Source organism: Pelodiscus sinensis, chromosome 11 (genome assembly GCF_052426305.1).
Source record: "Pelodiscus sinensis isolate ZL-2025 chromosome 11, ASM5242630v1, whole genome shotgun sequence".
NCBI classification, from domain to species: domain Eukaryota; kingdom Metazoa; phylum Chordata; order Testudines; family Trionychidae; genus Pelodiscus; species Pelodiscus sinensis.
This window is the reverse complement of record NC_143062.1, coordinates 13,177,204-13,195,962: the sequence shown is the minus strand read 5'-3', so window position 1 is coordinate 13,195,962 and position 18,759 is coordinate 13,177,204. Positions and strand designations below refer to the sequence as shown.

Sequence of the window (18,759 nt, the reverse complement as noted above, 5' to 3'; positions counted from 1 at the left end):
TCAAATTGTGGAAGAAAATCCACAATTCTTCCACAATTTGATCTGAGGTAGTCGGTCTGGCCCACGAAAGCTCATCACCTAATAAACCATCTTATTAGTCTTTAAAGTGCTGCATAGTCCTGTCTTTTGTTTCAGGCTCCTTATCAGAGCAGGTATCTTTCTTACCACATATCCTCTTGTAAAGTGCTCTCCTTGGTTTCATATGATGAACACAGACCCTTAGCAAGTGGAAATCATTTTCACAGTTTTTTACAGAGCCCATTCCAGGGAGATTTAACACCAGACAAGTATGGAGGAATATTTATGGCCAGATGCATTCAGACATGAATATGCTCTGGCATGGGGTTTTACCATCCTTGAAAGCTCTTTTTGTAGAAGGCAGGAATTGCAGCATTCAATTAAGCATCAATTTTGAAAGAGACATTTCATGCCTATGAGAAGTGGGGAATATTATAGCTCTGTGCCCATTCTTCTCCAGCCCCATCAAGCTGTACAACCCTACTGCTTCTCAGAGAAAACCAAGTCTGTGGCCAGCTAGGGGGAGGAGGTAGGGGAGGGGAAGAAGCTGAAGGGGAGAAATTGGATCTAGGGAAAGGCCTAACTTCATACCTTTCCTCCTAATACTGCTACCGAGAACCACTCGAAACCAACCAGTCCTGTGAGGTTAACACACCTCAGCAATGTCAAGTGTTTTAAAGACTAAAGGGAAATACTCTCCTAAAAGCAAAGTAGTGTACAGAAATTGAGTAGTTTCATATGCACTTTGATTACATACTCTGCCTACCAACAGAAAACAAAGGTGTTGGGAAAAAAAGTACAACTGCAAGATAAAAGGGGTACAAAAGGATCCTTTGTATCAAAAAATATGTTCCTTACAAGCCTGTAAATACCCAAGACTGGTATTTTTGCTTTGTTTAAATCTGTGAAAAAAAGTACAAAGAACTTATCTCTGTAACTACAGGAAAGAGAACCCTGCCCACTGTCACCAACAGAAGTTGTTTCTTACCTCACTTGAGGAAGCATGAGATAGTGAATGCTATCAGTATTCTTTTCTTGAACTGAGGTCGGATCAATAAGAGTCTTCAGATTTTGGTACATCATTTCAGTGATAAAGGGAGTATAAGGTGCCTGCAATATTTTATATATTATTTGTATGAGTTTTCTCTTCCTGAATTGTATCCTCTGTATTTTCAACCAATTACCTTCATTATCATCAAAACACAAGTTGTTCCTTTTTTCCTATTAATCAGGAACCTTTATGTTACAGGACTGTACTGTCCAATAGGCAGCTCTACAAAAATATAATATTTACTTTGTGTTTTAACACTACAAAGTATAACACTAATTCAAGGAATAGGCCACGATGAACAAATTATATTGATGCCAACTGTTCACCTTCCTCTTGCATTTAAACCCATTATTACTGAAATCTCTTTATAGCCTCAGTTGATATCTGCCTTTTCTAATACCAATTCTTAGTATAAGTAAATATACAGAGAAAATGCAATACTACAGAATTAACACTGCTGCAGCAGGCTTCCCCACTTCCAGATGCTGGTCTGTTATGGGGATATAAGTGACTAGTCGACCATCCCATGGCATAAGCATATGTTTATCGGATAGTCAACTCAACTAGTCACTTCCCCCTCCCTTGCTACCTCTATCAGAGAGGAGCAGAAAGGGGCGGGGGGAGCAGGAGCCAGTGCTAAGGGGAGCTGGCTTAAAAGCTGTGGTGGGAGGGTGGGGTGCAGCAGGAAACTGGCATCACTTCCGCCTTTACAATGTAGCGCGAGCAGGGCTCTTGCTACAATTCAGAAGCAGAAGCGCAGTGGAAGTAGGGGGGTGAGTGGAGGACTCAAGAAGTCCCCCATTGGCCCCATGCTCCCAGCATGCGCGCTTTGCTTTTGACATATACAAGAGAGTGTGGAGGCAGGGCGGCTCTTGTACATTTCAAAAGCAGGGTGCACGGGGCCAGCGGGGGAGTGCTTGATTCCCACGCTGGTCCTGTGCTCCCCGCATCGCTTCCAACTTTGAAATGTAACAAGAGCCCTGCCAGGAGGTGTTCTTATCAACTAACTGAACAGTCGATGAAAATTACATCAACAATTTGATTAGCTGATTAATCTAAATTTAACAGCCTTAGTCTGTTAAGTCTATGGGCAACTTGCAGTGGAATTAAGTTCAATACTTTAAATAATTAGAGTTGAACGTAAAACCTTTACCATAAGTCTGCACATTGCATACAGAACACTGAACAAGGTTTCCAAGGCCATAATGCAGTCATCATTTCCATTTTCACCCTATTCAAAGTATCCACAGAGAAAGAATTATTTAATGTATTCAAACAACATTATGCTCTACGTAAAAAGTTAGCAACAGAAATAACACCTACCTTTAACCTTCTGCGATTCATTCTAACATACCAGTTGGTCAGTACATCAACGAATTTAACTAGTCGGGGAACTACGGTGTATAGTCTATAGGCTAGGAAGAAAAATAATTTCTTACTGTATAGAACACTTCCCTTCTACATAAAATTCTTGCCTTAAAGAGTCACATGGTAATATAAAGCCATGGCAATTCGACAGTCACAACTTTATAGAACTCAATACTTAAGTAAGATTTTTAAAATGGATTAGAGACACTAGTATTACTAGAATCTGCACTTAAACTATAGCATAAATTTAAAATGACAAATGTAATCAATTCTCATACTCCAGGGCACCAGCTGAAGGTCAGAATTGCCACCCATAGTCTAAGACTGCAGAGAAGTGCACCGTGGCCATTTTATACATTACATTAAGCCTACGGAAAGAAGATAGTGAACAAGATGGACTATAGATATATTATGGTTTGGCAATTCCAAAATTTGAACGCACAGCTAAAAGGAAACTGCTGAGTATTTAAAAATCTACCAAAATTGTGGTAGAAACATGAACAGAAATGTAATTATATAATTCAGAAATGGTTTCAATTTGTATTACAATGTTTATTTTTTACCCCAAGACAATTTCTTGAACAGTTCTTATAAATAGAATAAAGACTGAAAAATCATTGATGAAAACAGCTTTATTTTGTCTCACGAGTATTAGTAACAAAATAAAAAAGCTATGCATAGCCATTTCCTTACCTTCTGTGTAATTCAAATGCGTGAAGAATTGCTAACAAATAATAACAAACAGCAAAGTCCAATGGGTGGGAAAACATGACTAACTTCTCAATCATCTTTAGTACAAAATAAAATGTTTTCTAGAAAGATTAGATAAACTAGTCCTTCTAAACAAAAGTTACTAACTTGCATACAGCTTGGTTAAAAATAAGCAACTGCTACTAATAGCAGTCTTTGATTAATAAATTAAATGCCAGAAGTAAAACAGATATTAAATTGTACCCCTTTACATTGAGAGTTCTGAAGCGAACTTTTTACAATTGCATTTCACAAGCTTAAGTAAGAGCTTGATATTTAAACCTAAAGAGGAATTTTTTTGGAGTTGTGTCCAGCAAAAGAAATATTTACAGGGTTTTATGTTCTTATATAGATCCCACTACTATTCCTAGTTGTAAAGTAACAATGCTGCGCATAAAGAAAAGATCTCCAGAGTACTTGTGCATTTTGAAATGACATTTCATTGTCTAGACCAGTGGTCCCCAACACAGTGCCTGTGTGCGCCCGCATTTGTGTGCGCCCGTAAAGTGCTCGGGGCTGGCCAGGCCCCGGGCACGTGGTGTACGCATGGTGCCGGAGCCGGCCCCGGGTGCATGGCGCACAGTAAGCACCGGCCCCGGGATAACCTACACTTTCAGATGACAGAAGGGGGAAAAAAAGAACACAAAGTTTGTGGTTCCGTAGAGGATGTCAGAGAAAGTGGAGTATGCATGGTAGAGCCCAGGCTAGCCCCCTCAAGGGGCCAGGAGGGGGATCACCCACCAGGCCAGCTCCAAACCTGCTTCACTCTGCCCTCGTTTTCTGCCCTGTGCCCTGCCCCCAAGCCTATCCCCTGTTCTGCCCCCAGCTCCACCTTAAGCCCTCTTCTGTAAAAGCCTAGGCTGTGCTGTAAAGGAGTGGCAGGCAAGACCGACCCCACAAATGGAAGAGGGCACAACAGGAGACATTTGAACCACTGCACTAAAACATTTTCTCAAGTTTAACCACCATGAGACACAGATTTGTAATTCCTCCTCTTGTATATTGCACATTGGCACTACGCAAGCATTAAATGCACTATGGTAAAAGTTACTGTTTCTAGATAGATATTTCACCTCACTAAAACCATGAAGAATTACTTACTAAATTCCAGTTCCATTTTTCTTTCAACTTTAAATGGCTTTATCATCTGTTGCAGTCTAGATAGTTAATAGTTCATTAACTGAAGTACTGGATGCTCAATGAAAAAGGATACAACAATTTGACTCTCAACTATCAGTTTTTATGACTTAATAGGAGAAATAAAAGATACTAAGGTACATTTCTAACATTTCCTGTTGGTGGGTACAGTGTAATATCAATAAATGGAAGATGGCTCTAACAATGAGGTCCTGTTTAAACATCCCCCACAAAACTAACAACATACAGTTTGATCGACTGGCTTTATTACCAATAGCAGCTATTCATGTCCATTTTTCCAGTTCTGCACCTCTAATGAGCAGAGACAGAAAGGGAAAATATCTACGTTTAAAGAGACTAGGGAGCTGTGCCCCCTGCTTGCTACGCTTGCCTACTCCCCTCGCTCTGGCGGCTTTTGCAGCCAGAGATTATGAGAACTACATTTACCAATCTCTCCCCCCGTCTCTTTGGAGGTAGGTGTCTCTCCATGGAGGAGAGGGCAGGCGCAGCCTGGGATGTGGGATCTTGGTGGAGGATGCGTGAGAGGTGTTTAAGGGTATGAGGTCTTGGCAGGGTGGTAAGTGAGGAGGCTGGGAGTTGCAGGGTCTCAGCTGGGGAGATCAGGTTGGAGCCCTCTCACTCACCACCCTGCTGAGATCCCACACCCCCAACCCCCTCACCCACTGCCCTGCTCAGACCCAGCACCCTCACACACACCATCCACCAAAACCCCACACCCCCAGACTGCTCACTCACTGCCTTGCTGAGACCCCACATACACCCCACTCACCCCGAGACCGCACCCTCACTCCGCTCACTCACTGTTTCCACTGACACCGTGTACCCCTAACCCCCTCACTCACCTGCTCCAGCTCAGCGCCCTCCCCCACTTCTCCTGCAGCAGGGAGGCCATGCTGCCATTCCAGCCTAGCTTCTCCCTTGCTGCAAGGTTGAAGCACCAGCGAAGCTGCAATGTTATGCTGCTCCCCCATCCCTGCCACTTCCAGTCCCACATCTGCTTTCAGGCCCTGGGCCCTGCCACTCCATGACCCAGCAGGGAACCGCTGCTGTGGCCTGACCTGGGGAAGTTGGCAGCGGTTCCCTGCGGGGTCTCGAACTGGTTGGGCCCTGGACCCAGAAGCAGAAGTGGGGCTGGACACAGCTAGATGGGAAGTGGCGGAGATGGCGGAGCAGCAGAGCATGCTGAGCCCTGCAGCTGTTCCCACCAAGGCACCACTGGCTGCCAGTGGGACCCAGGAACCGAGGTAGAAGGTAGCTGGGCTGTGAGAGCCAGAGCCCAGCAGCTGGCAGTGCAGTAGGGAGCTGGAGCTGCTTTCTGCCGGAGCCTGAGAATACAGAGAGGAGCTGCTGCCACCCTACACCGTTCTGCAAGGGACCAGGGGCCAGTGGGGAGCCCAGGGCACCCCCTGAGGAGGGGCCAGGAGAACAACTGGGGTGGGACCCCTGCTGGAGTCCCACCCCCACACTGTACCTGCACCCAGCCCCGGCCTCGCTCCTGTGGGAGAAGGGGGAAATTGCTCCAGTCCCAACAGTGAAGGGTTCCCTTCTGGCCCTGAGCCACGGATGCCACTTCCCCTTCTGTCTGCCAAGGCTGTGGGGAAGGGCGCGGGGCAACGTAAGGGATGTGATGATGTCACTCTGTCATCCCACAGGAAAAAAATGTTTATAGAGAAAGAGTAGGGTTGCCAGATGTCCGGTATTCACCTGGACAGTCCGGTATTTTCGCCTCCTGTCCAGTAAAAAAATTCAGAAAATACTGGACACCTAAGATGTCCGGTATCTTCGGATTTTTTTTCCCCCTGGCTAGGAGGCGAAAATGCCGTGCAACCCTACAAACACTTAACGCTGGGTCTCCTGCTCCCCCTTTCCACTCACCCCCGGCCCTCAACACGCCCACGCCCAGCACCCCAACCCCGAACCTCATGCTTACCTGGTTCCGCAAGGATACTGGCACAGAATGGATGCCAGCAAAAGACCACAGGGCAGCAATGACTTCACTGGGTCTTAATGCTCAGCCGCGCCTCTGTTCCTATCTTTTCACTTACTTTTAAAGGGGACATGCTGTTTAATTGTAATATTTATTTATTTATTTATTTATTGCTTAAATCTTGGAGTCTTTTTTTTTTTTGCTCAACAACTTTGGTCTCCCTTCAACAGAATTTTTTCCCGGTGTTTTTTTGGGAGGTGGGGCAGGTGTTCAGTATTGTTTCAACCATCTGGCAACCCTAAGGGTACGTCTAAACTACATGGCTCCGTCAAGGGAGCCATGTAGATTAGACAGATAGGCAAAGGCAAATGAAGCCGCGATTTAAATGATCGCGGCTTCATTTAAATTTACATGGCTGCCGCGCTGAGCCGACAAACAGCTGATCAACTGTCTGTCAGCTCAGCGTGCTAGTCTGGACACTCCCCTGCCGACATCAAAACCCTTTGTCGGCATCCCCGGTAAACCTATCCCACGAGGAATAACGGGGCTGCCGACAAAGGGCTTTGATGTCGGCAGGGGAGCGTCCAGACTAGCGCACTGAGCCGACAAACAGCTGATCAGCTGTTTGTCGGCTCAGTGTGGCAGCCATGTAAATTTAAATGAAGCCGCGATTATTTAAATTGCGGCTTCATTTGCCTTTGCCTATCTGTCTAACCTACATGGCTCCATAGACGGAGCCATGTAGTTTAGACACACCCTAAGAGAGAGAGCTTAGAAGACAGAGACAAATCAACAAAAACTGAAACCAATTCTCTCTCTATTGTTTATGTGGTTATATTTCAAAGTAAGCTTATGATACTTACCTATCTTCTATAATACCTTCTTATACCAGATTGGAAAAGTCTTTAGCAATTTTCAGGTGGTTTTGTAGGGACAGCCAGCTAGCCCAATGGAATATTCCTTTCTACAGTATAGGGGTTATGTCTAGGGAGCCATGGAAGCAGCATTTGAAATGATGCCCTCTGATGGATAGTCTTTTTGTTATCTGCTCTGTAATTTTTCTAAAACAGCCAGCACAAGCATTAATGCTGGTCTGTGACATATACACTGCTGTCAATGGCAGTGGCATACTGTTGTGGCTTGCCAGGCTATGCCTGAACACCAGAAAACTGATGTTCTGGATTTTAAAATCTAGCCTATTTTTAGCTGTTTATCCACTGCTTGCTTGTTACAGTAAATTAAAATAAAGGAGCACAAACTACAGGACAGTGGTACAACCAGAAGTACAGCTGACAATAAAGTAATTAAGTTTACAACATTTGTACATTTGTAATAAACCATATTAACTACGCTTCAACCAAAAACGTTTCAGCTAGCTATTAAATGTACACTGCTACATATTAAACGCGCCCATTTGTGAAGAAGAGGCCTCTGTGTCAGGGTGGATTGATTTAGATCAAAGCATTTAAAACATTCTTTAAATGTCTTACTTGTTTAAATGTTAAACATTTATTTAACATTTCTTAAACCCTGGTGCAAATCATGTTAATGTACAACTCAGTACAACATTTTGCAACATCTAAGAGCGAATGTTTTGTGTAATTTTTTTTTAAGATACTTTTTTTTTTTAAATTTTGGAAATAGTACATAATCCTCATTACCTATGCCAAACTGCAGATGAAGTCATGCACACAAACACAATAATACTTTGCAGACAAAACATTTACCACAATATTTCTTTTACTGAGGTATAGAATGGGAAATACTACAATAATTTCAAATACTGCAGGTGGTAAAAATGGCTCTCACTAACAAACAGTGGAAACAGTTTGTTTTTAAAAGCACAAGCAGTACCCAAATTGTTCAATTTTTTTTCTAAAAACGCGACATTTTAGTTCACCGAGTAAACCAGACTGATTTTTAAGAGCAGAGCATGTGCATCACTTGCACCCTTTTAAAAAATTGAAGCTATTTCAAATATTTTTAGTGACTGATTTTGCTCTAAGTCACTGTAAAAAAAATCCACGTTATAATGAACTTGTTCGTGACACTTCTGAACAGGTTTGTAGGCGTGCTCCCAAGGAGTACCACAGCATACAAATCTTCCTGTCCTACAAACTATATCTGTAACTCTTCCTAGACTCCCCAATTACCCAGAAATTGGAGTATTTTTAATTTTCTTACCTTTCCTCCAATCCCATCCAATTTAAGTGCAACACAAAATAGGAACAATTATCCAGGAATCAAATTTATCTTATCACAAATCCTGATTAAAAATGTGGACAGACTCATCTGTTACAAATGGGTTAAATGGTGCTTTAGGAACACCAAGTGGGTAGTGTCCAGCAGGTGGTAAATTGGTATCAAATTCAGTACACTGAATTGAGAAGTTGCTAAAAAAAGAAATAAAACTGAACTTCAGAGAATTATCTTTTGATTTAGAGCAGTATTTCATGTCCTTTTAAAAACTCTCATAACATGGCCTTATGTTGTTTATCACAACTTAAATACAAAGATTCTGTTGTAATTGGTTTGATTTTCATTTCTCTATGCTTTGTTATTCTTTTCCAGATTGTTAGATCTTTAGCACAGTGACTATGAAGTCACGTGGCATTTATTTCCAAGAGTCACCACTGTTAGATACATTGTCTAGTTCCAGTCACTCTTCATCTACAAATTTCCTCATGTCTATTTATTCATTATTTTCAAACTCTCTCCTCCTTAATGTAGTCTAATCTGCCACATATTTGAAAAAGTTTGTGCATCTGTTTGTCAGTGTGTCTGTCCACCCGTCTGAGTCTGTTTGTTCAAGAACTCCTTCTAAATAGTGAGGGTATGTCTACACTACACTTAATTCGAAATAGTTAATTTGAATTAACGCATCTACACAAAAACTATTTCGAAATAGCACATCCACACTGAGTGGACCCTGAACCCAAGTTAAGGCTGGCCAGAACCAGTGCCGGCAGGGCATCAGGTTAGGACTTAATGTGTGGGACTGCTCCTGAGGCTAACTGAGCTCCATGCTTAAAGGGCCCCTACACCCACCCCGGACAGACAGTTCTCAGGGTTCCCCGCTTGCTTGGCTACCTTGAGGAGGGACAGCAAAACAGTCCTGTCTTGGAGTGCCCTGAGTGCCCGCACTCAGGACACCACAGCCCTTGGCCACAAGGAGCCAGAGCTGCCCCTGGGCACGCTGGCGCTCTCGTGGGTTTGTTGCCATCAGCCCGGCAGCACTTGCTGCAGGCTGCCATCCAGGGGGCTGTCAGGATCCAGGAGACCCTGCAGGAGAACTTCCACCCTGAGGAACCCTCAAAGCCTCCTCGGTCCTCCCCACCGGGGGCTCGTGCCCCATTCCTCCCTCACGTCCTTCCACTTACCCCTCCCTAGCCCCCCTTCCTGATGTCAAATAAAAGACACGTATGTTCAAAAATAGAAACTGGGTTTATTGAACAAAACTGGGGGGGGGGGGGGGAGGGATGAACCTCTCGGGAGACTGGGAAAAGAAGGTGGGAGAGGGGAAGAGAGAGGGTGGGAGAGGGGAGGGGGAAACCTGGGAGGAGGGAGCTGGAAGGGGGAAGCAAGGGGAAGAAGGGGGGGGGAGGAGCTAAGGATTCAGGGTTGGGGGTCTCGCCAGACCAACTTGATTTTCATGCAAACCTGCTCCTGGGTTCGCATGTGGCCTTTGTTGGCCAGGCTGGCAGCTATCCTGCCATAGACGGCTGCATTCCTCCGTCTAGTGTGGAGATCATGGAGCTGGGGGGCATCCCCCCCAAACCTGAATAAGATCTATGATCTGCACCCTGGACAGGAAGGCACCCACCTTCTCCAGCCCCTGGCAGGCTCCTGGGAGCTGGCAGGCTGCTCCTGGGGAGCGGTGAAGGGCTGGCTGCCAGTGGCTTGCTGGCTTATGTTTTGGGGCCCCTGGGTCAGGGGCCCTGGTGGCCACTGCTGGCTCTGTGCTGGCAGGCTTGGAGTTGGCACAGGCATTGTGGCCAAAGTCTACCTCTTTAATGGCTCTGGGGCTGGGCGAGAGGAGAGGAAGTTTTCCTGGTTGTGCCCAGAGTGGCCACCAGGGCTCCCTGGGAAGGGCTGGAGGCCCCCTATTTCGAATTAAGTGTCTACACAGCACTTATTTCAAAATAGCTATTTCGAATTTGGCATTACTCCTTGTAGAATGAGGTTTACCAAATTCGAATTAAGCGCTCCGCTATTTCGAATTAATTTTAAAATAGCGGTTTGCATGTATAGACACTATTAAAGTTAATTCGAAATAAGGGCTGTTATTTCAAATTAACTTTGCTGTGTAGACATACCCTAAGAGCTAGGACCATCAAATTTGGTATGCAGCTTCCTCTTACCATAACTTATAGCAAGGTCAGGGTTTGGTTGTGCCAGAACAACGGCATGTGTGGGGACTGTGTGTGGAATATGATTATTTCTCATCAAACGGAAAGGAAGGGATATGATCGCACAGACAGTTATACTCACAAATGACCACATGGGGTTAGCAAGCATGGGGGACAGTTGTATCCCAGAATGACAACAGGAGAGGCAGCAAGAGCTGCAGACCAGCAAGCAGCTAGCAGCCACCATGAGGAGAAGCTGGTGGTTGAGCCTGGTGGCTCTCGCCATCCCAGAGAGGGACCTGCTTGCTCCCATCCCCTGAACCCACCTGAAATGTTCCCACCTCCCTACCCCCAACCCTGACTCCTGCACTCCCAGCCCCCTGCCCTGAATGTCCCAAGCAATACTGGGTTCATCTTCCAGTTTATTACATAAACATGTATAAGTGAAAATTCATAAGAAAAGCTAACTTTTTGAGAAGTACAACAGATTGAGACAAAGTAAAACTGGTGAAATCCATTTATGTATTTGCAAATTAAGTGGATTGAGATGTTTTATGCGGAAGTATAAGTAAAAGTGTTACATTCATTACCATTCACCTCAGCATGAGATGTGACACTCATTAGGGCAACGTAACATACTACTTGCATCTAGCCTGAAAAATAAACATTAGCATCTAACATCAATATATTGCTACAGAAGAGCAGCTTCTTGACTTCCTTTTTTATATATTTTATTTCAAGTGAATGATTGCTGCTTCTTCACAAAACACACGCTTTTGGCTAAGACCTCTCTCATTCTTTGTTAGATTTTCTTCCCAGTAAGAACCCAAAAGTAGGAGATTTGATGTCGAAAAGATGTCTTCCCCCACAGTCTTTTTTTTTTTCTTCCTATCAACACTCTTCTTTAGAGCTCTAACCAATTCCCATTCGGTGTCTGCACTAATATGATACTATGTAAGGGGGGAAAAAACCCAAACCCCTTACTTTTCCACTCTTCTCCCAGATATCTACATCCTTTCCACTACATACCAAGGAAAGATTAGCCCTTGGGGGTCTTTCCTCTTTTTTAATCTGTTACATACTCACAAAGCTCTGAAACACGAAACTTGTTCTCATTATGGTCCCAATTTTGTAACTTGGTATTCAACCAAAAATGCTATTTCCTCATGGCAATGACAAAAGAACCTCTTTATCATGGCAAGGGGAACAAATTCATTACAGCTGTCCTACGTTGTCCTTATCAGTCAAGGAAGGTTCTATCAGTGAGAGTTAATGAAGTTAGAGAAGCAGAAGAAAGTCTCTGCAGAGTTTACTAGTAGATTTTTAATAAATGCAATAGTTGTGCCGCAGATTTCCTCAATTTGTGCCACACCCTAAACATCTACTGCTTCCCAATTAATTCAGTAGAAGGCTCATACGTGCAGTCTCATTAATTCAGTGTAGGATTTCTACAATAGCTCTTTGGACAACTAAAGAATGCACAGGCTCCCCAGCTATGGTGAAGTACTTGGGATTTAACAAGCGCAATGATGATGAAAGCCAACATCCTTTGCAGATATCTCAAGAGTTTGTCTACACTGACCCAGAGTTTGGACTACAGGGACGCAAATAGTAGTATTCAACTAAGTGCTATGCTAGGATTTCAGTGTGTGAATGCTTCAGGAACAAATTGAAATATTCCCAGTTTACATTAATGGAATCCTCTTCCAAGAGGAGTACATTTAAAAGGAATTAAGAAGTTGGGCCCACAGCACAGCAATTTGGTGTGCACTGGTCTTCACAACTCTAGTCTCAATTACTGGACAGCGTAGACACAGTCTAAGTGTTCAATGCCCTTTAAAATATGGTTTGACTGTCTAAATCCCACTGAGCTTTAAGTCATGAGTATGTAGTTCACTGCACAAACTACTTGCTACAGCGGGCTCTTGCACCTTCCCCCTACATTTAAAAGACATACCAAGACAATGTGAGCACATGGAGAGATGTGACAGCATGAAACAGATATTTCATATAAATAAGACATTAAAATGATAAATAATGTATCTTAACCAGAGTCCTGCACCTGTGTTCACAATGCTGTGTTTTAAGGAAAAACTAGAGAAATCCATTCTCTTCAACATATCCAAGAGAGCTAATGACTTAAACAATGTTGAGGAATTAAATTATTCTATTTGCCCAATGTGGGATAAAATAATCTTGAGAAATAAATCATATTGGCTAAATTTTATCTGTCTGCAATTCTTTCACCATTTTCATCTTTGCACCACTCTGGATTTTGGAGTGGGTAATTGGACTCATTTTTCCTTAAGACTGTCATTCAGATCCTGTTTCATTACTATTTTATGAAGGTTTTTTAATTGCCCTAATTCTCTGAAAGATTTTATAACACTAAGTAAAACCAGTAAGCTTATATTTCTAAGTTCATTTATGATGGGTGAAGATAACAGCACTATGAAATGAATGTGATTATTTCAAAAACCATGGTCATCTTATGGACTTCATTGTGAGAGAAGTTACTGCAGGCTGAAGGCCACTGTATCATCAGAACTAATTCCTTATAATGGCAAGAATGGCATGGATACCAATTAGAATAGATTAATATTGTAGTTGTACATTTCTCTGTGTTACTGTTTTTAGTTTTCCTCCTTTTCTTTCATGCAGTCTGATCTCAAATCTGAAAATCCGTAAATAAATGCATCCTTTGTGCAAGCTCATCCCTAGTCATCAGTCAATGACATTTAAAGTCTACTTGTTTTAGTTCAGAAAAAAACAGAAGATGTGCATACCTGCCATTTCAGCCTTGAAGAACTGAACGAGTGACTGTGTGAAGGAAAGAATCCATTTATCCATGATGTTGTTGCTCTCCTTAATTGTATTCTCATTGTAAAGGAATTCCCTTCCGTCTTCCTATAAACATTGGAAAATGAATAGTAGTGCAACATGTCAATGCTTGAACACATTAAAGCCCATAAAATAATTCCTCTCTCTTCATCAGTACATCTTAACACACCTTCATTAAACAAATGGGAAATATCTCAACATCCCTGTGAGTTAGGTCATTTTAACCCCATTTAACAGATGGGAAACCGAGGCACAGGGATTAAATGCCTTGCCTGAGATCACAGAAGTCTGTGGCAAAGCAGGGAACTGACTTTGAAGTCTCCCATGTCCTACGCTAGTAGTGCCCTAACCACTGGAACATCCTTCTTTTTAAAAGCTCATTTCTTATCCTTCGACAAAAGCCTCCTGTCTGCATTCTTCATTAGGTTGATTAGTAAGAGTGTTCTGTGCGAGAAATATATTTGCTTTTGAGACACAGTAACAGAAAGAGCCACGATGAACTGACTTGCACTGACCCCTATTTCATTACACAACAATGTACACTACAAAAGGGACCGGTTGTTTGTATTTATTAAAATGCAGAAATAGTAGTACTGTACTTATAGGTGTTCATTAATCACCTTTTTGTAGCCTAATCATGATTTACAAAAACAGGCTAATGTTACTGATTATACATGTCCCCTTCATTAAAGTGGATTCCAAAGCATTTAACAAACTTTATTGATTCTGAAGTCTGCTTATGTTAAAATATATAAAAGTGAAGATGAGAGAGGACAAGTGCATTAACTAATTTTCATTTTGAAATGCAGCAATTGTTCAACAGCATATGGCCAATAGAATTGTTAAGAGCAAGTGGAAAGGACAACATACCTAACTGGAACTGTGACAGTAATTTTAGCTAGGCATGTCATAGCTGTATGTATTTAATATTTCATGAGAGACAGCACTGTTCGTTGTCCCTGAACACTGGACTGTAGCATCGTATACTTTGCAAAAGAGAAGGTGGGAAAAGGCTAGAAATATATATGCTAAACTGGTAACCTACCATTCACTTTGCTCTTTCAGCAAGGGAGGGAGAATATTATGTTGTCTTCTAAATAAGCAACTTTACTCCCTACAATCGCATTTTCCCTAAAGACCTGCCATCTATGTAGTGATTCCTTCTTGAAAAATCTAGGGGGATAAATCAGTTTGAGGGAGGGTAAGGTCAGAAGACAAGGAAAAATGGACAGAAATACGTTGCGCAGATTCACAGACATGGAGTACTCTACCAACACTAAACTATTTTACAAAAATGAAATAAATATTATATATGATGCTGTCCTCTTGCTACTGGTAAAGACGATTTATAGAATCAGGTTTGGAAGGGATCTTGAGAGATCATCTGGTCCAGTCTCCCACACTTATGGCAGGATAAAGTATTATCTAGACCATTCCTGATAATCTTTGTCTAACCTGCCCTTAAGAATTTCCATTGACAGAGACTCCACAACCTCCCTAGGCAATTTATTCCAGGGCTTAAACCAACCTGAGAGGAATTTTTTTGTCTAAAGTGCAACCTAAACTGCCTTTGGTGCAATTTAATCCGCTGGAGCACAGGATGAAAGCACCGCAGACAAAGTCAGAGAACAGTATTTTAAGCCAAAGAAGCTCAGCAAAACCAGGTACTGAGAACAAAGGGAGAGGAAGGAGGTGGGATTAATTTTGTGGCAAAAGGGTATATTCACCAAGAAATAGAGCCAGTTGTAGAAACCAGTTTTTGCCTTTTCAGTATCTCAAAACTTCATACCTTATGTTGCAGGATCACAATATTTTGAATGAGAAAGCGATATGCATTGTACCAAGGCAGGAAGACATCCTTCAGCACATCTCTTACTCCTTCCTCCTTAAACCGCAAGTTTTCTGCTCTGACCACAGGAGAATTGATAAGGTACAGCCTAAAAGACAAACAATGCAATAAGGTCAATTAAGAAGAAGTGTAGTGGCATTTCCCCTCTGGTTTCTATTACTCATATTAGAAAGCTTAAACAAAAAACAGGCCTACGTAGCACTTTAAATAACAAGATGGTTTATTAGGTGATGAGCTTTCGTGGGCCAGACCCACTTCCTCAGATCAAATAGTGGAAGAAAATTGTCACAGCCATATATACCAAAGGATACAATTAAAAAAATGAACACATCTGAAATTTGATTTGTCCTTTTCAGATGTGTTCATTTTTTTAATTGTATCCTTTGGTATATATGGTTGTGACAATTTTCTTCCACTATTTGATCTGAGGAAGAGGGTCTGGCCCACGAAACTTATCACCTAATAAACCATCTTGTTAGTCCTGTTTTTTGTTTCAGCTACACCAGACTAACACGGCTACATTTCTATCACTATTAGACAGCTTGTTATTTTAACAAACAAAACAAAATGAAACAAAAACAAACAACCTCTGAAATCTTACCTGCAAACACTTATCAAAATGTTTTACAAACCATAGCAAATTCCAAACATTGTGTCACAGTGATAAAAAACAAAAACAAAATAAACCCCTAGAACAGATGGATTTAAAGAAAAGGAATTTTTTTTTTTAAAAAAAGACAAAATCGTAAGTAGATATACCATGCTGAAGATATGAAGGTTTGTACCCTACTGATATTATTGTTCTAGCTAGAAGACTACCAGTATTGACATGGGGCAATTCAGAAGGAAAATAGTCAGGGCTAAGAAACAAATATGGATCAAAATACTAAGATAAGGGATATTAAAAATCAAGTAATAAAGTAGCCATGTAACCACTGAAAATCTCAGCAGTTACACAGTTATTCCTGTGCTGCGGGCTCCAAAGTAGAAAGCTTGCAGAGAAGCCTCCCTGAGAGCGGGTCTGTCAGACCCTCCCAGCCCAGCTCCCAGGGAGGAGGCTTCACTGAATGGAACTGACAAGCAGATGCTTAACAGTTAAATGAAATAGAAAATACTGATACCAGCTACATCTTGTGTTAGTCTTTAAGGTGCTACTAGACTATTTGTTGTTTTTTAAGTTTTTCCTGTTACAGACTAACTCAGCCACCCCTCTGAGTGTAAATGACTAACCATTTAACTGATAAAAAGCTTCAAACATCCCTGACTAATGTATCAGAATCTCTCCTGGCTTCACCTGGAGCCCAAGGAGATCAGAATCAACTGCAGGAGCTTTCAGAAAGGGTCTCTTGAATGGCCTAGGTTTCAAAAATCCATATTAAGGCAAGGCTCTTCTCTGGCACAATTTGTAAATTTGATATCTTTTATAACAGATACTACAGTACTTAGATGGGTGGTTTGTTTAGGGCTTCCTCCAATAGCATGGGACACAAAGGATCCTATTTTCAATGCCAATGAAGGTTTCAAATTTGATCTAGTTGACTTCACAAGCAGCATATCCCATAAGGAGCAACCTTTCCAAAAACAATGAAAACATCCAGTTGATGTTTTGGAAGGAAAAATGATCCCTGCCTTTTTCTCTGCCTCCACCACAACAGATAAGTCCACAGGCTGTGTCTACACTGGGCCGCTTTTCCAGAATAACTTGCCAGCTGTCTACACTGGCTGCTTGCTTTTCCGGAAAAGCAAAGACGATCTACTGTAAAATTGTCAGTGTTTTTCCGGAAAAACTATGCTGTTCCTGTTTGGGCAAAAGTCCTTTTCCGGAAAAACTGTTCCAGAAAAGGGCCAGTGTAGACAGCACAGTAGTCTTTTCCGCAAAAAAGCCCCGATCGCGAAAATGACGATCGGGGCTTTTTTGCGGAAAAGCGCATCTACATTGGCCACGGACGCTTTTCCGGAAAAAGTGCTTTTTCCAGAAATACTTAACATGGAAAACTGTTCTGTTTTAAGCATTTCTGGAAAAGGGTGCCAGTGTAGACACAGCCCCAGTGTATCTTAGTCAAATAACCAGAAAAGAGGGGAGTGGTGCAAAGAAAATATTAATTAACTTTTCCTATACTAATCCAATGACTAAATTCAAAGGTTAGTAACAAAATTACAAAGAACAAAAAGCCAACTTTCCCCCACAGGAGAGGAAGTAAGTGGCCATGACCTGGCTGGTAGTTAAAAAGGAATGGAAATGTGCAGGAAACCAAATATTTACAATGTGATTGATTAGAACACTGGTCTAGGGATGTTATGCAAATGCCTACTAAATGCCATTACTGCCCAAAAAGAGAAGGAGAACAAAATTGATGACAGAAATATCTTTCTACTATTTCTTCAGCTCTTCCAGGACAGACAGGCTTTACGAGCTGCCAACTGAGAATTTCCCATACTGCATAATGAGCAACTAGTTTGTAACATTGGCTTAGACAAGGGACTTTCACTTCCTCCCCTCCACCATTTATTTCATCTCAAGGCTAGAATAGCAAATACTGCTTTTTAGAGTATCCATTTCCATTGCCACATCCGATCAAGATGAACCCCTATCCCTCTTAACCAGTTACCTTACAAGATATACACACCTTAGTCACCTTCTTAAGGTGTTCCTACTAAATGGAAAATTTTAACAGCTTCCACCAGGCCCTCACTGTGCCAACTTTTTTTAAGTACCAAATAAAAACCTGGTATCTATAAGGTCTCTGTTGTTCACACATTTTTGTTGTTGCAGCAATTCTGAAAACAATATTCACTTAATTTTTTAAAATGTATCGTAATATGTATCCATTTAGGTTTGCAAAAAGTTTCTTTTAAAATCTTCTATTTGCACTGCCTTACGCTATTCTGACTACAAAGACAATTTGGTTCCTCCTAGCTTAACTGAAACAGAAACTAGGTCAGAATTAGTGTCTTATTCAGCTAATTTAACATATGCAATTATTTAAAATAAAGATGCAGGTAGTACTTCATTCAACTTACCATAAATCTTTTCTTTTTAAGATTTCAACAATATTTCAACAGATTTATTTCAGGACTCAATTCTGTCATCTTTTATAAGCTTTTAGAACACAAATTTCTAAACTAATGAATGAATGCAGAAATTTCCTTTAGGGTACTTGAAAACCTTAACTTGGGCTGACAGCATACATTCAAAAATATTGGACCATGAATTCTTCCTGAAAGACCTTTTCACATAAACATAATACATAAGATACAGATGTTAGCGCAAATAGATGGAAAAGCATGAATGTCAGCAGTACAGAAATGGGCACTAATTTGAATTCAACCTTCAATTCTAAAAATTGGACTCCAATAAATGTTTAAAAATAGAAGAAACTTTCCTATGAATTTAGATGACCAAAGTTAAATATTTCGGTATTATGTCTAATTACTAAATAAATAGCTA

At 41.6% G+C, this 18,759-nt stretch overlaps 1 protein-coding gene across 1 annotated transcript in view; it reads right to left on the bottom strand.

Moving 5' to 3' along the window:
- The window catches only part of IARS1 (isoleucyl-tRNA synthetase 1), a 211,581-nt gene that overhangs the window by 55,316 nt on the left and 137,506 nt on the right, over positions 1 to 18,759 (bottom strand). Inside the window, exons 20-24 of the mRNA XM_075939706.2 lie at positions 15,252 to 15,399; positions 13,408 to 13,528; positions 2,393 to 2,484; positions 2,223 to 2,300; positions 1,007 to 1,128 (exon numbers count right to left, since the gene is read on the bottom strand). Of these exons, the coding sequence (XP_075795821.2) occupies positions 1,007 to 1,128; positions 2,223 to 2,300; positions 2,393 to 2,484; positions 13,408 to 13,528; positions 15,252 to 15,399 (561 nt within the window). The remainder of the gene's footprint in view (positions 1 to 1,006; positions 1,129 to 2,222; positions 2,301 to 2,392; positions 2,485 to 13,407; positions 13,529 to 15,251; positions 15,400 to 18,759) is intronic.